We start from the raw sequence: 24,546 nt of genomic DNA on the forward strand, positions 1-24,546 counted from the left end.
ATCATCCAGAGGTGATGGCTGTTAAGCCACCAATGGTCTAGAAGCTCACTGAAAAGAAGGGCTATACTACTTTCGTTAAGAATCATTGGATCAAAATTCACTGAAATGTGTAAATTTGTGCATTTCAGTGTATGTAAATGTACCTCAACAAAAAGAATGAATCATTAAAAAAAAAAAAAAGATTCATTGCCACCTGCTAAAAATACTGATTCTAGGACCCAACCCAAAGATTCCAATTCATTAGATTTAGAGTGGAGTCTAGACAGCTGAACTTTTAAAAAGGTCCCAGGTGCTTCTGATCAGCAGCCAGGTTTGGAAACTAATACCCAAGACTCACACTATGTAATACAGCAAGTAGTAAAAACATGCCATGATTTACATTTGCATTCATTAAAATTAAATAAAATTAAAAATACAGTTCTACAGTTCCAGTAAACACATTTCCCCTGGAGATGGAAATGGCAACCCACTCCAGTATTCTTGCCTGGAAAATCCCATGGATGGAAGAGCCTGGCGGGCTACAGTCCATAGAGTCACAACGAGTTGGACACAACTGAGCAACTTCACTTTCCCTTTCAAACATGTTTCAGACGTTGCTACTGGACTGGACAATAGAGATATAAAACATTTCCATCATCAGTGCAGAAAGTTCTATGGGTAGTGCATCCTAGGCAATAAGCTATGAGAAGGCAAGGATTACATCTTTCTTGCTCTTGGCTGAAAGCCTAGTACCAAGTATATGTTAAATATGTGAGTAATCCTGGCATGTTTCTCTTCAGTCTTTTCTCTGTCCCCTGCTCACTTTTATGTCTAAAACTGATGAGGGATCCTGAGATGTCCCTACCCCACCCCCCAGGAGGGAAGACCTCTGTCAATCTGTTTTGAGTCAAGTGCCCTGGCAAGGCTGGCCCTTAAGATCCTATTTACCACCTCCTGGTTTATACGGAGGCCAAAACTCCACAGTCTCCTTTCTTACAAGGACCCTCGAAGGCACCCCTCACCTCGGATGTTGGTTTCAAACACAGAGGCATTCACGTCAATATCAAAGTCCACATTGTCCTGGAGCACTTCAACCACTCTTTGGAATTCTGAGACATTCCCCAAAATCTGTAGGAAAGAGAGACCTGAGAGTGAGGCTCCCAGGCTTGTAGGCACTGGAGATGCTAGATCAGAGTCTAGGATTTTATGCTGATGTGACTCTCACTTTTTCAACTTAAGACCTACAGTTTCTGTTCTAGAACTGCTGGTAACAGTTCAAAACACTGAGAGATGGAAATCACACAGACCCAGTATCGAGACATTAATAAATTCTTTGGTACCAATTTAAGAATCCTATGTACTCATTTAAATGAAACCAATACAAAGACTGTAGACCACATAAGGAAATCTTAGTTTGACATTTTCAGTGGATATCTGTTGTTTTTAACCTTGTCACATTCATCCTGGTGGAAAATACTGCAGGTTGGTGGACCCAACACTGATTCCCAATCTTCTTTATACTTGTAGCTTCCAGCCATAGAAGCTAGAAATCCGCATATGAGTTTCTCAGCCTCATTTGCCACTAGAGGTGACTGTGTTATCCAGTCAATTCTGAGTGTTGTAGTCTACTAAGGGCACTTCTCAGAAATGACCTAATAAAAAGAGACAAGACACCGTTGGCTTGGCTTTTACTCTTTTCCTTTCTACTTTAAAAGCAGACTTGATTTCTGGAGCTGTGGCAGCCATCCTAGACCATGAGGTACTAAAGCATGAGAATGAAGATCAACATACTAACGATGGCAGAAGGGAAGGATACCAAGACCATGGGTTTCTGATGACACAGTTAAGCAGCTGACCCAATGCTAGAAATTAATACCTTCAGATTTACTTTTACTTGAGAAAATGAAACCCTTTTTGTTTAAACTGTCAGTCAAATGCAATCCCGATACCTTTTATTTTGATATGACTGCTCCAATTTTCCCTTGAGGAATCACCCTTCTTCCACAGTCACTCTTATAATCTGAAGAAGCTGATTCCATTCCTTCAGCTGCAAAAATGGGCACTTCACCTACACCAGCCAGCATACTAAATCTCTTGGCTGACTGATTAGTTCAGGGATAGATGTGTAACCCAAGCCAGATCACTGAGACTCAGTCATTGCAATTAATGAAAAATAACTAATCCTTTCCACACACAGGTTACTGAACGAATAGGGTGTGAGTCAGGGTTACCACTGGTTACCCTGTCAGCTTAAGGAGAGCCTGAGAATACAGCCAGCAAAGAAGGCAGAAATAAGAGACTGAGAGAGATTCCTACTGACATTATTTATATTGTCTGGAACCAGCTGGGTCTGAGGCCAGTCTTTACCTGGACGTTTTAGCTATGTGACTCAGTAAATTTCCTTCCTGTCTAAATCTATCAGTTGCAACCCAAACAATCCTATCTCGGCATTTAAAGCCCTCTATGATTTAGACCTAATCTATCCTTTGTGTCTCTCATTGTTCATCTAGCCCTGTCTCATCCACTTGAGTAGAACTGTATCTACTATTCCTTGATTTTCTAACCTCAGACATACTGTTCCCTCTACCAGAAATCACACCTTGTGTCTTCCTGTTTACAAATCCAACTTACCCTCAATTGTCTACATGTTACCTTCTCTAGAAAGTCTTTGAGTCCCCCAGCTGAAATTGACCTCTTCTTCCTTCAAAAGACTCCAGTTAAGTTTCTCCCCACAACTCTGAGGCATCTATTTCTTTCCATGTGATGAGAATCTTTGCACAGGTAGGAGCCTCACTCATTTCTACACTCCCCCAGAGGGCTGAGCACAGTGCATGAAGCAATTACTCAAAAATATTTGTTAAATGAGTGCATGAATCTTTCTCCACATTATAGCCAGTGATCGTCTCAAAATGGAAATCTGATTTCCTGCCCTCATCTTGAAAAAGGCTTTCCACTGCCCTCAAATTAAAGATCAAAATGAAAGATGAAACTCAAAGGCCCAGGTGAAGAATTCACTTTTCACCCACAGCCAAGCTACCAAAAGAAGGATATTGGTTATGCAATGTCGGAGAGAAAATGAATAGATGAGACACTTACCAGCAAGGTATCCAGAGCATCAATCAGAGTCAGAGAAAAACTGTAAAAGGACAAAAATATCAGCTGCTTAGTAACAAAATCAAACACCAGATATCAAGGCCTCAGATCAGATACCCCAGAAACTAATAAATTAGGCACAGCAATGCTTCTGCCAGTCCCACTTGCTGTCACAACAGAGATGCCATAGTGCAAATCACCAGGAACCTCTGACCCTTTTAAGGCACTTGGGAGGTGGGCAGATGCAGCTGACTGTAGTTAAACACATCGCCTATATTCTCTGGAATTCTTCTCCACCATAGGGAGGCAGTATAAGATTGCAGCTCACAGCACAGACCTCCCACATCTATGACTTTATCTCACAGTGCACAGAACTGTAGGCTTGAGAATACTTATGGCAGTATTGTTTTTAGAACAGCAAAAAGCTAGAAATAACCCAAATGTACACCAGTTGAAGAGTGAGTAACCAAATCATAATATATTCAAACAATGCAAAACTATGAGGTTGTCAAAAACATTGTTATCAAGAGTTCTATGGGCTAATGTGAAAATATTCAAATTATCTAGTTCAATGAAAAAGACAAGCTACAGAATGCTGCTGCTACTGCTAAGTCGCTTCAGTCGTGTCCAACTCTGTGCGACCCCACAGACGGCAGCCCACCAGGCTCCCCCGTCCCTGGGATTCTCCAGGCAAGAATACTGGAGTGGGTTGCCATTTCCTTCTCCAATGCATGAAAGGAAAAGTGAAAGTGAAGTCGCTCAGTCGTGTCCAACTCTTTGCGACCCCATGGACTGCAGCCCACCAGGCTCCTCCATCCATGGGATTTTCCAGGCAAGAGTACTGGAGTGGGGTGCCATTGCCTTCTCCAGCTACAGAATAGATAGCTACAAAATAGGTAGTGTCATATGTTCTAACTGGATTTTCAAAGACATATATACAGAAAGCAGATTAGCAGGTTTTTGGGCCAGTGATGGTGGAAGGATTAACTATAAAAGGCCACAGGGGATCTTTTTAGGGTGACAGAAATGGTTCTCTATCCTATGATGGTTGCTACACACTTAAAGTGGGTGCATTTCATGTAAGTTACACCTTAAAAAAGTTAATTTAAAAAGATACATATATACATATCTATACTGCTGCTAAGTCACTTCAGTCTTGTCCAACTCTGCGTGACCCCATAGACGGCAGCCTACCAGGCTCCGCCATCCCTGGGATTCCCCAGGCAAGAACACTGGAGTGGGTTCCCATTTCCTTCTCCAATGCATTAAAGTGAAAAGTGAAAGTGAAGTCGCTTAGTCATGTCCGACCGCATGGACTGCAGCCTACCAGGCTCCTCCATCCATGGGATTTTCCAGGCAAGAGTACTGGAGTGGGGTGCCATTGCCTTCTCCTATAGATACATATCTATAGGATGGTATAAATCAAAAATATTTCTGGAAGGAGCCACAAGAAAGTTAACAGTGATTGGAGTTCTAGCATACGGGAGATATTTATTTTATTATATGACATTGTACTGCTTAAATTTGCCATTCGCATGCATTACTTTTTCAACTAAGAAACAACCTAACAAATTTTGGGGGCTTCCCGCATAGCTCAGTTGGTAAAGAATCCGCCTGCAATGCAGGAGACCCAAGTTTGATTCCTGGGTCAGGAAGATCCGCTGGAGAAGGGATACCTACCCACTCCAGTATCTTGGGCTTCCCTTGTGGCTCAGCTGGGAAAGAATCTGCCTGCAATGCAGGAGACCTAGGTTTGATCCCTGGGTTGGGAAGATCCCCTGGAGAAGGGAAAGGCTACCCACTCTAGTATTCTGGCCTGGAGAATTCCATAGACTGTATAGCCCATGGGGTCCCAAAGAGCTGGACACGACTGAGTGACTTTCATTTTCACTTTACTTAATTTCTCCAGTTCTTAGCATATTCATTTGTAAAATGGAGGTAACAGCACTTAACACCTAGGGATGTTAATTACATGAGATGAGGCAAGGAAAATGCTTAGCACAGTGTTTCATCAATGTCAGTTTCACCTAAATGCAATGATTCTTCACTCACTCAGCAAGGACCAAGACAGAGGATTCCATATCATAGATTTTTTTTCATAGATTTTTATTCTAGTGGAAGTGAGAAACAGAAACTAGCAGATAAGTGAAAATGACAGTATCAGAGTGAGAAGTGCTACAAAGAAGATAAAAAAGTGTGTTTGTGAGACTGACTAGTAGGTGATGAGTATTTAAGGGAACTGACACTAAGGTGACAGTTTGAGCTGAAATACCAAGAAGCAGTCAAGGATGTGAGGATAAAGGAGGAAGTGCATTTCAGTTACACTTACCAAGGCTCTTAAGTTTCACCTTTGGGAGAGTTATAGCTCCTCCTGGGCCTGTTTGACCACTTACAACATGAAGGGGTTGGGTCTTCTGACTTCTTGAAGCCCTTCCACACATCATATGGCTCCAGAGATTTGCCCAAGTCCTAACAGCTGATGTCTGTTACTGCTGTGGCCAGAGCCCAGAGATCCAGCCCACTAGGATAACCCAGCCTTTTCCCACCTTGTGATACAAATTTCCAGGAGGCTGGGTAGATCCTGGTGGCGTGGGCCTGAATTGAGGGGAATGCGACCCCACCCTGGCTAGGAGCTTTTTCTGGAACCCCGTGAGGAGGCCATGAAGCCACCAGTCCCAGCAGACCCGCGGGCCTAGGACCAGACTGCTAGACCCAGGCCTCCCCCTTGCTCCTCCCCTCGCACTACCTGCCCCAGGTGTCGTGCCCGTCACAGGTGAGAGGTCGCAGCTCATCGTAGGGAAAGGCATTCTCCAGGTAGCTGTCGTAGGCGTGGTAGAACATGGCTTTGACTCGCTCCCTGTGCAGGGTACGAGAAATAAGGCAGAGAGTCACCAAATGAAACCAGGCAGGGGAAAGGACAAGTAACAAGACGGAAAGTGGGAATTATCACCTGGTTTCTGCCAGGAGCCCAGTAGCTGGGTCCCAGCAGGTCAGGATGGGGGTCCCGGGATGGAGGGACTAGGGAAGGGACCAAGTCTGGGCTTCCCATTCCCCAACTATGGAAGGGCAGGGAGCTTGACCCCCCACTTCACCTGTAGTGGGCGGGGTCGGGTGCGGTGCCATCAGGGCCGGGTGCACCATGGTGCAGGGGCAGCAGTGCACACAGGAGGCCAAGCGGGACGAGCAGCCGGAAAAGCATAGAGCTCGTGTTCTGTCAGCGCCGCCGCTGCAGCAGCAGCCGCCACCACCCGCTCATCCTGCGAGCCCCAGCGGGTTCTTCCGGGAGTTTGCGGCACTACGCCTGCGTGCCCATGAATCATCCACTCACTTCCGGACTACAAGCCCCAGAATGCAATGGGCGGTGGAACTCAAGCGAAGAGAAGCTTGGGACATACAGTCTCTGAAGCGAAGATCAACGTGTCTTCAAGACAGTGGCTGTTATAGCTACTATTATTAATGAATGTTTTAGCAACAGTATGTTTTAAAGCTTTCTTAAATTTAATTATTTTTATTGACGTATAGTTGATGTATAATATTATATGTTATAGTATGCTGCTGCTGCTAAGTCACTTCAGTCGTGTCCGACTCTGTGCGACCCCATAGACGACAGCCCACCAGGCTCCCCCGTCCCTGGGATTCTCCAGGCAGGAACACTGGAGTGAGTTGCCATTCCTTCTCCAATGCATTAAAGTGAAAAGTCAAAGTTAAGTCTCTCAGTCGTGTCCGACTCTTAGCGACCTCATGGACTGCAGCCTACCAGGCTCCTCTGTCCATGGCATTTTTCAGGCAAGAGTACTGGAGTGGGGTGCCATTGCCCTCTCCATGTTACAGTATAGTGATTCACAATCTTTAAGAGTTACACTCGATTTATAGTTACTATAAAATATCATCTATATTCCCTGTGTTGTAAAATAGATCCTTCTAACTTATTTTATACATAACAGTTTGTACCTCTTGATCCCCTACCCTTAAAACATTGCCCCTCCTCACTTCCCTCTCCCCAATGGTAACCACTAGTTTGTTCTGCATATCCATGAATCTGTTTCTTATTTGTTATAGTCACTAATTTGTTGGGTTTTTAAAAACTATACTTCTGTGTATAAGTGATATTATACAGTATTTATCTTTCTTTGACTTAGTTAGTGTAATGCCCTCAAAGCTAGTGGAGGTGATGGAATTCCAGCTGAGCTATTTCAAATCCTGAAAGATGATGCTGTGAAAGTGTTGCACTCAATATGCCAGCAAATTTGGAAAACTCAGCAGTGGCCACAGGACTGGAAAAGGTCAGTTTTCATTCCAATTCCAAAGAAAGGCAATGCCAAAGAATGCTCAAACTACTGCACAATTGCACTCATCTCACAAGCTAGTAAAGTAATGCTCAAAATTCTCCAAGCCAGGCTTTAGCAATACATGAACCGTGAACTTCCAGATGTTCAAGCTGGTTTTAGAAAAGGCAGAGGAACCAGAGATCAAATTGCCAATATCCACTGGATCATGGAAAAAGAAAGAGAGTTCCAGAAAAACATCTATTTCTGCTTTATTGACTATGCCAAAGCCTTTGACTGTGTGGATCACAATAAACTGTGGAAAATTCTGAAAGAGATGGGAATACCAGACTACTTGACCTTCCTCTTGAGAAACCTATATGCAAGTCAGGAAGCAGCAGTTAGAACTGGACATGGAACAACAGACTGGTTCCAAATAGGAAAAGGAGTACATCAAGGCTGTATATTGTCACCCTGCTTATTTAACTTATATGCAGAATACATCATGAGAAACACTGGGCTGGAAGAAACACAAGCTGGAATCAAGATTGCCGGGAGAAATATCAATAACAGCGTCTGCCTCCAATGCGGGAAACCCAAGTTCGATCCCTGGGTCGGGAAGATCCCCTGGAGAAGGAAGTGGCAACCCACTCCAGTATTCTTGCCTGGAGAATCCCATGGACAGAGGAGCTTGGTAGGCTACAGTCCACAGAGTCACAGAGTCAGACATGACTGAGTGACTCCATTTTCACTTTCAGATATGCAGATGACACCACCCTTATGGCAGAAAGTGAAGAGGAACTAAAGAGCCTCTTGATGAAAGTGAAAGAGGAGAGGGAAAAAGTTGGCTTAAAGCTCAACATTCAGAAAACAAAGATCATGGCATCTGGTCCCGTCACTTCATGGGAAATAGATGGGGAAACAGTGGAAACAAGTGTCAGACTTTATTTTGGGGGGCTCCAAAATCACTGCAGATGGTGACTGCAGCCATGAAATTAAAAGACATTTACTGCTTGGAAGGAAAGTTATGACCAACCTAGATAGCATATTCAAAAGCAGAGATATTACTTTGCCAACAAAGTTACATCTAGTCAAGGCTATGGTTTTTCCAGTGGTCATGTATGGATGTGAGAGTTGGACTGTGAAGAAGGCTGAGCACTGAAGAATTGATGCTTTTGAACTGTGGTGTTGGAGAAGACTCTTGAGAGTCCCTTGGACTGCAAGGAGATCCAACCAGTCCATTCTAAAGGAGATCAGTCCTGGGTGTTCACTGGAAGGACTGATGCTAAAGCTGAAACTCCAGTACTTTGGCCACCTGATGCAAAGAGTTGACTCATTGGAAAAGACCCTGATGCTGGGAGGGATTGGAGGCAGGAGAAGAAGGGGACAACAGAGGATGAGATGGATGGATGGCATCACTGACCTGATGGACATGAGTTTGAGTGAACTCCGGGAGTTAGTGATGGACAGGGAGGCCTGGCGTGCTGCGATTCATGGGATCACGAAGAGTTTACACGCCTGAGCAGCTGAACTGAACTGAATGCCCTCCCAAATCCATCGATATTGCAAATGGCAAAATGTTCATTCTTTTTTATGACTGAGTAGTATTCCATTAAATAAATATATCAGTACCACATCTTCTTTATTCAATCATCTGTCGATTGACACTTACGTTGCTTCCATATCTTGGTAATTATAAATAATACTGGTATGAACATTAGGGTGCATGTATCTTTTTCAATTAGTGTTTTCATTTTTTTCAGATGTATATCCAGAAGTGAAATTGCCAGGTCATATGGTAGTTCTCTTTGTGGTCCTATTGATGACAGCCCTTCTTTCAGATGGGAGGTGATAGCTCACTGTGGTTCTGACTTGCATTTCCCTGATGATTAGCAGTTTTGAGCCTCTTTGCGTGTGTCTATTGGTAATCTGCATTACCTCTTTGGAGAAATGTCTGTTCAGATCTTCTGCCCATTTTTTAACTGGGTTGTTTGTTTTTTTTGATATTGAGTTGTATGAGCTGTTTATATATTTTCAATTAACCTATCATTGGTCATATCATTTGCAAACATTTTCTTCCATTCAGTGAAAGTGAAGTCGCTCAGTCGTGTCCGACTCTTTGCGACCCCATGGACTGTAGCCTACCAGGTTCCTCCATCTATGGAATTTTCCAGGCAAGAATACTGGAGTGGGTTACCATTTCCTTCTCCAGGGATTGAACCTGGGTTTCCTGCATTGCAAGCGGATGCTTTTACCGTCTGAGCCACCAGGGAAGTGACTGTGTTCAGTAGCTTGTCACTTTGTTTTGTCAGTGGTTTCCTTTGCAAGGCAAAAGCTTTTAAGTTTGATTAGGTCCCATTTGATTATTTTTGCTTTTATTTCCTTAGCTGCAGGAGACTGATCCAAAAAATAATGCTATGATTTGTGTCAAAGAATGTTCTGCCTATGTTTTATTCTAGGAATTTAATGTTTTCAGGTCTTACATTTAGTTCTTTAGTCCATTTAGAGTTTATTTTTGTATGTGGTGTTAGAGAATGTTCTAATTTCATTCTTCTATATCTAGGTGCCCAGTATTCCCAGCACCACTTATTGAAGAGACTGTCTTTTCTCTTTGTATATTTTTGCTTCCTTAGTCATAGGTTAATTGACCATAATGTCTCTGTTTTTGTGCCAATACCATACTATCTTGATTACTGTAGCTTTATGGTGTGATCTGAAGTCAGAGAGCATGCATGATTCTTTCTGCTTTGTTGATCTTTCTCAAGATTGTTTTGGTTATCTAGGGTCTTTTGTATTACCATATAGTTTTTTAAATTATTTGTTCTTGTTCTGTGAAAAATGCCTTGGTAGATTGATACTGTATCAAATTATAGATTTCCTGGGTTAGTATAGCCATTTAAAAATATTATTTCTTCCAATTCAAGAACACACTGTATCTTTCCATCTGTTTGTGACATCTTCAAGTTCTTTCTTAGTAACAGCATTTTAAAGGACTTGTTACCAAGACTCTATGCAGTACTTTAAATATATTATCTTTTTTAAAAAACGACCTTATTATGCATGAAAGCAGAGATCTGCAGGGATTTAATATTTATTAGTGGATGCATTTAAAGATGGATAAAGAATGTCCACCCTTTACTATAATTAGACATATTGAGTTTCCCAAACAAATACTCTGCTAAGTATAAGATACAACTTACTTCCATTTATTTGTCCAAAGCTTACTCCTTGGAAGAACAGTTATGACCAACCTAGACAGCATATTCAAAAGCAGAGACATTGCTTTGCCGACTAAGGTTTGTCTAGTCAAGGCTGTGGTTTTTCCTGTGGTCATGTATGGATGTGAGAGTTGGACTGTGAAGAAGGCTGAGCGCCAAAGAATTGATGCTTTTGAACTGTGGTGTTGGAGAAGACTATTGAGAGACCCTTGGACTGCAAGGAGATCCAACCAGTCCATTCTGAAGATCAGCCCTGGGATTTCTTTGGAAGGAATGATACTAAAGCTGAAACTCCAGTACTTTGGCCACCTCATGAGAAGAGTTGACTCACTGGAAAAGATTCTGATGCTGGGAGGGATTGGGGGCAGCAGGAGAAGGGGACGACAGAGGATGAGATGGCTGGATGGCATCACGGACTCGATGGACGTGAGTCTGAGTGAACTCCGGTAGTTGGTGATGGACAGGGAGGCCTGGCTTGCTGCAGTTCATGGGGTTGCAAAGAGTCGGACATGACTGAGCAACTGAAATGAACTGAACTGGACTGAACCTTCATTTATTTGTCCAAATCTGCTACTGTCAAGATTTTCAGAAATCTCTTCAGTTCTAGGAATTCATGAGTTCTTGTCATATCTTTTTTCCCATTTGGGATGTGGTCACATTATCATGGTCTCTAGTCTCTGTCCCAGCGCAGTAGCTTCTCACTCCCAGTCCTCTAGAGCAGCTCAGTGGCTGCAGCCCTGTGAGTTATCCTAGGTGAAAATCAGGCACCATAGCTTCAAGAAAGGTGGGACCCATTTTTCCAACTGCTTGCAAGTTCCCAGAATTTCATCAGCTTTTTAGACCATAGCAACACACTTGACTTTGAACAGTGCAGCATAATCAACCCCAGGTTTGAAGTGCAACTGGGACTTCAATTCCAACTTTACCAGTTAAAGCCTCTGTAGGTGACCCTAAGCAAGCCCGTCTCCTTCTATAAACCCAGCTTCATCTTATATAAAATGAAGAATTTGAATAAATGGATCTCTGATGTCTTTTTAAACTGAGCTTTCTGTGATGCTAAAATTGGCCATTCTTTTCTCTTTTCTAAAAAGTGGCACTTTGGTTAAACAAAGACATATTTGGCCTCTGTTGGTACAGACTCCTTGAAAATATCCCTCAGATGAACTTGCCAAAACATCAGCAGTAGATATGAGAATTAAAACTCTGATTTAACCCAGAGAGCTGGAGGTAGTACAATATAGAAGTTAAAAGTATGGGCTTTAAATCTAAGCAGACCTGAGTGGGAATACTAGCTCCATCACCTTCTCACTCCCAGTTCTCTGGACCAGCACGGTGGCTGCAGCCCTGTGGGTTATCGCAGGTGAAAATCAGGCACCATAGCTTCAAGAAAGGTGGGACCCATTTTTCCATTTTCCTGAGTATGGCTTCACCAGCTTCTCTTCTGAACTTCATTTTACTCATCTGTAGAACAGGAGTAACTTAAGGATCTACCTAATAGGATTTATGAGGATTCAGTGAACCTGTAAAGTACTTGTCACAGTGCCTGGCAGAAGAGATACACAAAACACACTAGGATGCTTTTGGAAACTCTTCTTGGAAGTACCAGATGGAAGGGGAAGGAGATGACAGTAAACTGAGACTTGGATAACAACACAGGGGCACAGTATAAGCTTCCTGTGACCATGGTAACAAATTAATTACAATTACCATAAACTTGGTAGTTTAAGGCAACAGAAATGTACTCTCCCACAGTTCTGGAGACCAAATTAGTTTCAGTGGGCCAAAATCAAGATATCAGCAGAGGCACACTCCCCCTGGAGCCTCTAGAGAAGAATCTGCTGCTTGCCTCTTCAGCTTCTCCGGGAGAAGAGAATGTTGCTGGCATTCCTGGGTATCCCTCTAATCTCTGCCTCTATATTCACACCAGCTCCTCCTCTGTGGATCTGGATCATATCTCCCTCTGCCTCTCTCTGCCTTTCTAAGGACACTTGTGACTGCATTTGGGGCTGACCTAGATGATACAGTGTAATCTCCCATCTCAAGATCCTTTACTTGATCACATTTGCAAAGACCCTTTTTCCAAATCCAAATAGGGCATACTTACAGATTCCAGGGACTAGGACCTAACTGGGCCTCACTGGTGGTTCAGATAGTAAGGAGACCACCTATAATGCTGGAGACCTGGGTTCGATCCCTGGTTTGGGAAGATCCACTGGAGAAGGGAATGGCTACCTACTCCAATATTCTTGTCTGGAGAATTCCATGGACAGAGGAGCCTACTGGGCTACGATCCATGTGATTGCAGAGTCAGACACAACTGAGCAACTAACACACACACACAGGACCTAATTACCTTTAGGAGACCACCTTTTTTTTTTAGCCTAGCACAGGTATTAAGCATTTTTAAGGTCTGAGCCCTTTCATGCTATGAAACTTGCCCAGGCCTAATTGTTCTTCTCCATATAAGTCCTGTAGCTTATCTTGTCTCCATTCAAAACTCTAGTGTGATTAAATGTTCACAGGGAGAGTGGAATCAGGCTAACTGGATTTGGTAATGATGGGTCTCTATTAGCATGATTGAAATATTCATAATTTTTCTTTGTTTTTTCCTTTTTTATAATATAGATCTTTTTAAAAAAATTTATTTGGCCTTAGTTGCAGCACATGGGATCTTCACTGTGGCATGCAGGATCTTACATTGTGGCCCATGGCTTAGTTGCCCCACTGCATGTAGGATCTTAGCTTCCCAGCCAGGGATGGAAGCTGCATCTCCTGCCTTGAAGGCAGATTCTTAACCACTAGATCACCAGGGAAGTCCCTGTTTTCTTTTTCTTAGCTTGATGAAAATGTATGTTTCCACATTGTCAGAGCAAATACGATCATGACTTTTATTTTCACAATTTATATAGTGGATTTCATGGTTGTTCATGAGAAAAAAAATTTTTTTTTAACCGTCTGGAAAGTATTAGGTCTCTTCATTTCAGGCTTTACCTCTCACTCCATGATTATCATATGAGATTCTGAAAGGTTGTAGTTCACCAGAGAAATGTCAATCTTGAATACTTACTCATGAAAACTCAGAGTAACCTTAATTTCTTGATTCAAAATCTGGAAATTGATAATGCTGTAAAGAATATCTGGGGAGGAAATGGAAGAGTGGTGAAAATTCTAATACAGTGACCAGAACATATTGATTTCTTAAATATATATTCTCTTTTCTCCACTATCTTATTCCTCTTTTTTTAAAGTGGGGGTGTATTAACTAGTCCTATTTATTGAGCATCTGCCCCTAACAATCTGAGGTGTTAGGCAATAATTTCTGCCCTCAAGAGCCTGAAGCATAGTGCTGGGCATACAATGAAGATGATAAGGTAGTCAAGCACAGACCTTTCCCTTGAAATGCTTGCAATTTTGATAGAAAGGTAAGACATCTTTTGGAGAATACCTGGAATCATAGAGCATTCAAGTCTTCCTGTGGGTGTTTGGAGGATGGGCAGAGTGTTTTTATTAATATAAGGTCAGTATTCTTGGACTCTGTGTTAAGTGGAACAAGCTGTGGACTCATGGTCAGAAGTCCTTTTTTAGTCACTGTCTCTGTGCGCTCTTGGGCAAGTCGCTTTCCCTTTTGGGGATTCAGTTTCCAAATCTGGAAAATGAGAGAATAAGACTACCTTTCAGTATAAGGAAAATATTATTAACAGATTCATAGAGTTACTGCAAAAAATCAGAAAGCAGAATTCAATACACATTAACTACATAAATTTTCCCCCAGAAACTATAGGAAGATACTCCAAATAAAATAAAATGTGATTATTTACCAACTAAATAATAATACTAATAATAACAAAGAGGAAAGGAGGAGAAGGCAAAAATGTGTTGATAAGAATAAGAATTTATATAGCATTTACTATGTCCCAGGCACTGTTCTTGGGATATTAGTCCTCACTGCAATCCTCTGAGACAATACTATTATTAGTACCATTTTAAAGATTTTAAAAATCGAGACATAGATTTTTAAAACTGAAGAGAGGTTTAGTAATAATCAGCGTCTCACACTGAACAAGTAATAGAGCCAAGGTTCAGCGCTAGTCTATATTCTACTACATTGATGAAACTGATGACAATTGTATAAATAAAAGTCCAAAACAGAATTAAAAAGTCGGAATACATTCACTATTCCCTTTCTTTGTGTTGGAATATAAGGAAAAAAATGTTCAATTCCCTGAAGCTGGAAGCCAAGGCATTTTAGTCCTCATTTGACCCCATACTCTTCATTACTTTGATCAGGGAAGTATCCGGGAATTCCTTTTCTAGCATCAAGAGGTCATGTTGTTCAAGTGGATTCTCCCAACTCCCAGAGCAGAGTTTGCAAACGACATACTTTTGGACTGCCAAGAAATATCTAGTTTATCCCTGAGAAGTTTTCCATCTGTTGCTTTGTCGAAATGCTTGAATTCCCCTTATCCCCAGTGTATACACAATTTAGAGCAATCAGAGCCCCAGAACATGTTTTTAATACTCATATTCCATGTAAACAGGGACATGTGGCTAAAAATCTGCCTAGAGAAACCTAGTCATCCTGGTTGTATTAAGGCAAAAGTACAGAATCAAGAAGTGACTACAGATGGTCTCACAGTCTAGTCAGTCCCAGGCTCTGAGCCAGATTACAATATTTGAGATCTCAAGCCCTGAAAATGGTATCCATCCCTCAAATGCAATTCAAAACAAAAACAATCTTATACTATAAAATAAAAGAAGGCAATAGCCAAAAGATGGAAGAATGCAAGCAACCATCAACGGATAACTGGATAAACAAAATGTGATATAAATACAATGAAATATTATTTAGTGTTAAAAAGGAAAGAACTTCTGACACGTGCTACCTTGGATGAAGCTTAAAGACATGATACTAAGTTAAATAAGTGAGTCACAAGAGAACAAAGTTTTAAAAAATATTTTGATGCTATTTTATGTATTAAAAAAAATTTTGGCTGCACCACACAGCATGTGGGATCTCAGTTCCCCAACTAAAAATCGAACCCGTGTCCCTTGGAAGCAAGGAGTCTTAACCACTGCACTACCAGGGAAGTCCCTGAGAACAAATATTGTGTGCCGTTATCTATATGAGGTACTAAAGCAGTCAAATTCACAGAGACAGAAGGCAGAAGTATGGTTGGCAGGGGTTGGGGTAAGGGCCATGTGTTGTTGTTTAATAGGTACCAAGTTTCAGTTTAGCAATATGAAAAGAGTTCTGGAGATGGATGGCTGCACAAAAGTGTGACTATACTTAATGCCATTGAACTGTACCCCTAAGATGGTTAGGATGATAAGTTTTATGTTATACATGGTGGTGGTGGTTTAGTCACTAAGTCATGTCCAACTCTTGTGACCCCATGGACTGTAGCCTGCCAGGCTCCTCTGTCCATGGGATTCTCCAGGCAAGAATATTGGAGTGGGTTGCCATTTCCTTCTCCAATGTTATATATATTTTACCACAATTTTCTTTTTTTTTTTTTTTTTTTTTAACTGGAAGCTATACAAGGGATGGAATGAGGAGAAACATGGTTCCAGCTTAACCAATTGGACACGGTACAAAACTACCACAGTCTTTAATCATCTCACATACTACATACTTTAATTACACGTTTCTCTTATCTGTATGTGCCTGTGGGTATGTGCACTCATGCAAGCACATATAGACACACACAGAGTCCCAAATCCTATGAATGCAGGGACTTTTATCTGTTTTATGCACCTCAGTATCCAGAAGGTTGCAAATATTCAATGAATAATTGTTGATTGAATTTTTGATTGCTGGCCCTTGAATTATACCTGAGGGCAAAGTCTGAGTCAGGATCATTAATTTATGGTTGACAAAATCTAGGATCAGGAAATGAATGAGTGCTCAATTCCAAAAAACTAAGCAAGAGAGACACATGTACCCCAATGTTCATCGCAGCACTGTTTATAATAGCCAGGACATGGAAGCAACCTAGATGTCCATCAGCAGATGAATGGATAAGAAAGCTGTGGTACATGTACACAATGGAGTATTACTCAGCCGTTAAAAAGAATTCATTTGAATCAGTTCTGATGAGATGGATGAAACTGGAGCCGATTATACAGAGTGAAGTAAGCCAGAAAGAAAAACACCAATACAGTATACTAACACATATATATGGAATTTAGAAAGATGGCAATGACGACCCTGTATGCAAGACAGGAAAAAAGACACAGCTGTGTATAACGGACTTTTGGACTCAGAGAGAGAGGGAGAGGGCAGGATGATTTGGGAGAATGGCATTCTATCATGTATACTATCATGTAAGAATTGAATCGCCAGTCTATGTCTGACGCAGGATACAGCATGCTTGGGGCTGGTGCATGGGGATCACCCACAGAGATGTTATGGGGAGGGAGGTGGGAGGGGGTTTCATGTTTGGGAACACATGTAAGAATTAAAGATTTTAAAATTTAATAAAAAAATAAAAAAATTAAAATAAAAAAAAAAAGAAAATATAAGATCATCAGACAATCTAATAGTGGATGTATTTTGGGGATAGGACTTAGGTCTTCTAAGCATCAGCCAGCTATGGATATTGTAAAATCTGGCTATGGAAACATAAGATGAGGAAGTGTGTCCTCTTAGGCTGTAGGAATTAAGGGCATTTTCAAGACATTCAACAAAATGAATTCTCCAGATTTTGAGGCCTGACGCTAAAAACACGCTTCTCTGTGGCTAAATTCCTGATTTCCTGTGGGTAAAGCTGATAAACTAGGTCCATCCACATTGACCCTTCTTTCTTTCATACCCTGAACTACTTATAAGCTTCCCTGAGCTTAAAGGCAGATGTAAGGCCACTGCTGGTAGTCAACTGAGTCAACTTCTTACAGGTGTGGTGTGCTAGCTGGACAATGCCTTGTGCACTGGCGGACTCTGAAGACTGCAATGATGACTCTGTGACTTGCTTAGTTTTTTGGAATTGAGCACAATTTTCTAAATTGAAAAATGGACCCGTAAAAATAGATAGTATCAGTTCAGTTCAGTTCAGTACAGTCACTCAGTCGTGTCCGACTCTTTGTGACCCCATGAATCGCAGCACGCCAGGCCTCCCTGTCCATCACCAACTCCCGGAGTTCACTCAGACTCACGTCCATCGAGTCAGTGATGCCATCCAGCCATCTCATCCTCTGTCATCCCCTTGTCCTCCTGCCCCCAATCCCTCCCAGCATCAGAGTCTTTTCCAGTGAGTCAACTCTTCTCATGAGGTGGCCAAAGTATTGGAGTTTCAGCTTTAGCATCATTCCTTCCAAAGAAATCCCAGGGTTGATCTCCTTCAGAATGGACTGGTTGGATCTCCTTGCAGTCCAAGGGACTCTCAAGAGTCTTCTCCAACACCACAGTTCAAAAGCATCAATTCTTTGGCGCTCAGCCTTCTTCACAGTCCAATTCTCACATCCATACATGACCACAGGAAAAATCATAACCTTGACTAGACAGACCTTAGTCAGCAAAGTAATATCTCTGCTTTTGAATATGCTATCTAGGTTGGTCATAACTTTTCTTCCAAGGATAGTATAGTGGTACTCAAATTTTCTGAATTTTTCCCATGGTGTCTTCTTCACTACCTTTTTGGAAATATCCAGTTCCTACCAAAAAAAATTATCCTGGGAGAAGAGAGGGTTACATGCCTGTTTTACTGATGCCCAAAGCAGATACTTCCTCTGCCTATTTAATGACACATAATTAGCCTGACACTGCCCCAGGCTGAGGGAAGAAAGAGCACAGGGCCCTGCAGGGTTCCCCCCTCAGTCTACCAGCAATGTAGATGCTGGAGAGAAGGAAAAAAGCCTAATGGAACAAAAATTCTTTCCACTAATATTTACTGGGATCCTTATTATAATAATTGTATCTATTAAACTAAACTTACCAGTGTTAAGAAAAACTATCTAAAACATGTTACTAAACTAAAAAGATGATTAGTGACCTTTTGATGTCATAATAAAATGATGAGCAAATCTACTTAAGAGTCATCTGCCTCAGGGAACTTCCTGGCAGTCCATGTGTTAAGACCCTGCTCCCAAAGCGGGAGGTAAGGGTTCTACCCCTGGTGGGGGAACTAAGATCCCATACAGCGTACAGTACAGTTAAAAAATAAAAACAAACCAACAAACTTACCGATTAGAAAGAAGTCATTTGCCTCCGAAGAGAAATTTAACACTATTTACACAATTATTGGGGCCAGACATTTCACAATTCTGTGAAGTAATAAGATGAGATGATTTCCTTTTCCGTCTGGTAGAGAAGGTGACCTAAAGGTTATGTTTTTTAACCCCGTAGGACATTAATCCTTTTGTATATAAATTAGCAATCTCATTGCAAAATTTTTCTTTATCATTGACTACAAAAAAACTTTTTATATTCTATTTTGAACTGGCTTTGTCATCCTGCTAGCCCCCTTACTAATGAGTTAAATGAAATTTTGACCCAAGCTCACTGTCTGTTTGTATGAGAATTACGTTTTTAACACGCAGAGAATTATCCTTTACGCTAAGCGTCAGACCCTGGGTTAAGCAATTCACAGACCCATGATATGCAGTTGAGGTAATTTCTTTTTTATCCCCATTTTCCAGATGAAAAACTGATACATGCTAAAAGATTAAATCATTTTCTAAGGGCCAGTTTTGTGCCAGGCATTTTGCTGCTCATAATTTTCTCTCCTTCTGTAGTTGTTCTATTTATTTGTTCATTCATCCAATAAATATCTATTGAGCACTTACTATGTTCCAGGTACTCTACTAGTCTTGTGTTACAGAAATGTTAAAGTATTCCCTGCTCTCTTACAGCTTTTGGTGTGGAGGAAAGATGTTTAGACAATTATCATGGAAAGAAGTTAGGGCTATGATGAGGAAAAAGAAAGGCTTATGGTAAAACAGAGGAAATACGCAAGACAGACATGGATGCATGTCAGGGAAGGCTTTCTGGAGTAGGTGACATGTACTCAGGTGTTAGGTGGGCCAAAGAAAGGGGTGAGAATTAGTTCAAGATAAAATCTGGTAGTCCAGTGGCTAAAACTCCAACCAATGCAGAGGGCCCAGGGTTCAGTCCCTGGTGCCACAACTAAGACCTGGCACGGCCAAATAAATAAATAATTTTTAAAAATAAAAAAAGAGATAAAGTCTCAATTCCTTAGTGTAGCATGACAGAGTCTTCATCTGACTCCTGCTTACCTCTTCACACCACTTCTCCCTCCCCACCGCCTGGTCTGTTTTGGTCACGCTTCAATCAGTCAGTTCAGTCGCTCAGTCGTGTCCGACTCTTTGCGACTCCATGGACCACAGCATGCCAGGCCTCCCTGTCCATCACCAACTCCCAGAGTTTACTCAAACTCATGTCCATTGAGTCGGTGATGCCATCAAACCATCTTATCTTCTTTTGTCCCCTTCTCCTCCTGCCTTCAATCTTTCCCAGCATCAGGGTCTTTTCCAGTGAGTCAGTTCTTTGCATCAGGTGGCCAAACTATTGGAGTTTCAGATTCAGCATCAGTCCTTCCAATGAATATTCAGGACTGATTTCCTTCAGGATGGACTGATTGGATCTCTTTGCAGTCCAAGGGACTCTCAAGAGTCTTCTCCAACACCACAGTTCAAAAGCATCAATTCTTTGGCACTCAGCTTTCTTTATAGTCCAACTCTCACATCCATACATGACTACTAGAAAAACCTTAGCCTTGACTAGACGGAACTTTGTTGGCAAAGTAATGTCTCTGCTTTCTAATATGCTGTCTAGGTTGGTCATAACTTTTCTTCCAAGGAGCAAGTGTCTTTCAATTTCATGGCTACAATCACCATCTGCAGTGATTTTGGAGCCCCCCAAAATAGTCTATCACTGTTTCCACTGTTTCCCCATCGATTTGACATGAAGTGATCTTTGTTTTCTGAATGTTGAGCTTTAAGCCAACTTTTTCACTCTCCTCTTTCACTTTCATCAAGAGGCTCTTTAGTTCTTCTTCGCTTTCTGCCATAAGTGTGGTGTCATCTGCATATCTGAGGTTATTGATATTTCTCCTGGCAATTTTGATGCCAGCTTGTGCTTCACAGCATTTTCATTCCAGTGTTTCTCATGATGTACTCTGCATATAAGTCAAATAAGCAGGGTGACAATATACAGCCTTGACGTACTCTTTTCTCTATTTGGAACCAGTCTGTTGTTTCAGCACATCCCAGAGTTGAGAACAGACAGTCCCCTGCAGCAAAAACCCTACTTAAAAGTCAGTTGAAAAAGGTGGCTGCGCAGCGCTTGAGCAGCTGTGAGAGATATCCCACATCCAAGGGCAAAGGAGAAGGCCCAGCAACACAGTAGGAGGGGCAAATTCACGTTTAGAATCAAATCAAACCCCATACCTGCCAGAGACACTCAGAGGGCTCAAACAAACCTTGTGTGCACCAGGACCCAGAGACCCCACAGAGACTGAGACAGAACTGTGTTGAAATGTCTCCTGTGAGAAATCTGTATGCAGGTCAGGAAGCAACAGTTAGAACTGGACATGGAACAACAGACTGGTTCCAAATAGGAAAAGGAGTACATCAAAGCTATATATTGTCACCCTGCTTATTTAACTTATATGCAGAGTACATCATGAGAAACGCTGGACTGGAAGAAACACAAGCTGGAATCAAGATTGCCGAGAGAAATATCAATAACCTCAGATATGCAGATGACACCACCCTTATGGCACAAAGTGAAGAGGAGCTAAAAAGCCTCTTGATGAAAGTGAAAGAGGAGAGTGAAAAAGTTGGCTTAAAGCTCAACATTCAGAAAACGAAGATCATTGCATCTGCTCCCATCACTTCCTGGGAAATAGATGGGGAAACAGTGGAAACAGTGTCAGACTTGATTTTTCTGGGCTCCAAAATCACTGCAGATGGTGACTGCAGCCATGAAATTAAAAGACGGTTACTCCTTGGAAGAAAAGTTATGACCAACCTAGATAGCATATTCAAAAGCAGAGACATTACTTTGCTGACTAAGGTCCATCTAGTCAAGGCTATGGTTTTTCCTGTGGTCATGTATGGATGTGAGAGTTGGACTGTGAAGAAGGCTGAGTGCCGAAGAATTGATGCTTTTGAACTGTGGTGTTGAAGAAGACTCTTGAGAGTCCCTTGGACTGCAAGGAGATCCAACCAGTCCATTCTGAAGATCAACCCTGGGATTTCTTTGGAAGGAATGATGCTAAAGCTGAAGCTCCAGTACTTTGGCCACCTCATGAGAAGAGTTGACTCACTGGAAAAGACTCTGATGCTGGGAGGGATTGGGGGCAGGAGGAGAAGGGGTCGACAGAGGATGAGATGGCTGGATGGCATCATGGACTCGATGGACGTGAGTCTGAGTGAACTCCGGGAGCTGGTGATGAACAGGGGGGCCTGGCGTGCTGTGATTCATGGGGTCGCAAAGAGTCGGACACGACTGAGTGACTGAACTGAACTGAACTGTGGAGGTGTGCCTCAGCAGTGGACTGCCGCCGGGGCAGGGGCTCTGGGTGCAGCAGACTTGGGCATGGCATAAGCCCTCTTGGAGGAAGTCTCCATTAACTCCACTATAGAGCTGCCAGAACTTACACAGGACTGGGAAATAGACTACTGGAGGGCACAAACAGAAACTTGTGTACACCAGGAGCCAGGAGAAAGGAGCAGTGACCCCACAAGAGACTGACCCAGACTTGCCTGGGAGTGTCCTGGAGTCTCCAGCGGAGGCGTGGGTCGGCAGTGGCCGGCGGCGGCCTGCTGCAGGGTTAGGGGCACTGAGTGTCGAAGTGCTTTCATGGGACCTTTTGAAGGAGGTCGCCATTACCCTCATTACCTCCACCATAGTTTGGCCCCAGGTCAATAACAGGCAGGGAACACAGCCCCACCCATCAGCAGAAGACTGGATTAAAGATTTACTGAGCCTGGCCCCGCCCATCAGAACCAGATTCTGCCAGTCTCTCCCATCAGGAAGCTTCCATAAGCCTCTTATCCTTCTCCATCAGAGGGAAGACAGACTGAAAACCACAATCACAGAAAACTAATCAATCTGATCACATGAACCACAGCCTTGTCTAACTCAATGAAACTATGAGCCATGCCATGTAGGGCCACCCAAGACGGATGGGTCATGGTGGAGAGTTCTGACAAAATGTGGTCTACTGGAGAAGGGAATGGCAAACCACTTTAGTATTCTTGCCTTGAGAACCCCATGAACAGTATAAAAAGGCAAAAAGATAGGACACTGAAAGAGGAACTCCCTATGTCAGTAGGTGCCCAATATGCTGCTGGAGATCAGTGGAGAAATAACTCCAGAAAGAATGAAGAGCTGGAGCCAAAGCAAAAGCAACACCCCATTGTGGATGTGACTGGTGATAGAAGCCAAGTCCGATGCTGTAAAGAGCAATATTGCATAGGAACCTGAAATGTTATATCCATGAATCAAGGCAAATTGGTCATGCTTAAGTTCAGTTCAGTTCAGTCGCTCAGTCTTGTCCGACTCTTTGTGACCCCATGAATCACAGCACGCCAGGCCTCCCTGTCCATCACCAACTCCCGGAGTTCACTCAGACTCACGTCCATCGAGTCCGTGATGCCATCCAGCCATCTCATCCTCTGTCGTCCCCTTCTCCTCCTGCCCTCAATCCCTCCCAGCATCAGGGTCTTTTCCAATGAGTCTACCAATTTCTCAAGCATGTTATAGTCTTTCTCTTTTTGCATTATTTTCTTTTGCATTTTCTCCTATTTGAGATCACTTTTCCCACACCTTCTGCCTTCCCCCCACCTCCCATCCTTTACTCACCCTCCAGGACCAGCTTAGGCATCAAGCCCTCAGAGAAGTCTTCTCTAATACCCAGGCTAAATTAGAGGACTCTATCACATAAGCTCAGTCCCCATCCATGCTCCCCAGCCCTAGTCCTCCATCTCCCTGGCCCTCTCTCGTAACATTTATCACATTGTGTTATCAGTGACTGCCTCTATATCGCTCTCCTCTGCTTGGTTGTCTGCTTCAGGTCCTAGCACACAGTAATTGTTCAATAAATGCCCACTGAATGAAAGAACAAAGCAGCTTAAGAATAGTTTTAGAGGAAACAAAGGAAGATGAGATGGCTCTCAGAAGCCCTTGGAAATAAGAAGTTTCCTGGTAGTCCAGTGGTTAGAAGTCAGTGCTTTCACTGCTGTGGCCCAGTTTAAATCCCTGGATCCCTGGTTGGGGAATTAAGATCCTACAAGCTGATCCCACAAGCAGTGGTGTGGTGAAAAAAAAAAAAGAAAAAGGAGACTCTTGGAAATAAATCGTGGGTAGTTCAGAGCAAGTGAAGCACAGAAAAAAGAGTGAGAGAGAAGCATAGACTGTAGTGGCAATCGCTATGGACTAAGATAACAAGAAAAATATCCTCAAAACAACTTTATGAGTTAGGTACTATTATTCTCCCTATTTAACAGATGGGCTCAGGGAGACCAAGTGGCATGACCTAAATCCCACAGCTAACAAGTGGCCAAGCTGAGATGTGAGCCCAGGCAGCTCTACCCCAGAACCTATGGCCTCATCCTCGGTGTTACACTTGATACCACCTCTGCTCTGGGTCCTGGGAGGAGGAAGAGGGCTGAGAAGAGTGCACAAAGATCACTCAAGAAGTTTATAGTCCATGAGAGAAGACAAGGGGATAAAAAGTGACAATATAGCAATAATGAAGCTACATAGGGAGGCAGTGTTCCATTGGTTCTATAGCTGGGGGCAAGCTGGAAGGCTTTCAGAAGGAGGTGATATCCAAGGAGAGCTCTGAAGGACTCACTCTCCATTTGGGAAAGTTGAGAAAAACATCAGAATAGTAAAACATATGTTATATTGGTAATACCTCATGAAGAACTGTTCAACATTACAAGGTTTGTTTAACACTAGAAATTTAATCTATTTGCCCCATTAACAAATTAAAGATGGAAAATCGTATGATCATTTCATTAGA

General features: G+C 42.4%; 1 protein-coding gene across 2 annotated transcripts in view; it reads right to left on the minus strand.

Moving 5' to 3' along the window:
* The window catches only part of EDEM2 (ER degradation enhancing alpha-mannosidase like protein 2), a 28,605-nt gene extending 22,275 nt beyond the window's left edge, over nt 1-6,330 (minus strand). Inside the window, exons 1-4 of one of the 2 annotated variants that reach the window (XM_068987265.1) lie at nt 6,165-6,330; nt 5,819-5,929; nt 3,076-3,115; nt 1,002-1,107 (exon numbers count right to left, since the gene is read on the minus strand). In XM_068987265.1, coding sequence (XP_068843366.1) covers nt 1,002-1,107; nt 3,076-3,115; nt 5,819-5,929; nt 6,165-6,271 — 364 coding nt within the window. In that variant the 5' untranslated portion in view covers nt 6,272-6,330. The remainder of the gene's footprint in view (nt 1-1,001; nt 1,108-3,075; nt 3,116-5,818; nt 5,930-6,164) is intronic. The other variant, XM_068987266.1, reaches the window with a different exon arrangement.
* Nucleotides 6,331-24,546: the final 18,216 nt, after the last annotated feature.

The sequence above is a fragment of the Capricornis sumatraensis genome, chromosome 15 (genome assembly GCF_032405125.1).
Source record: "Capricornis sumatraensis isolate serow.1 chromosome 15, serow.2, whole genome shotgun sequence".
Taxonomy (NCBI): Eukaryota; Metazoa; Chordata; class Mammalia; order Artiodactyla; family Bovidae; genus Capricornis; species Capricornis sumatraensis.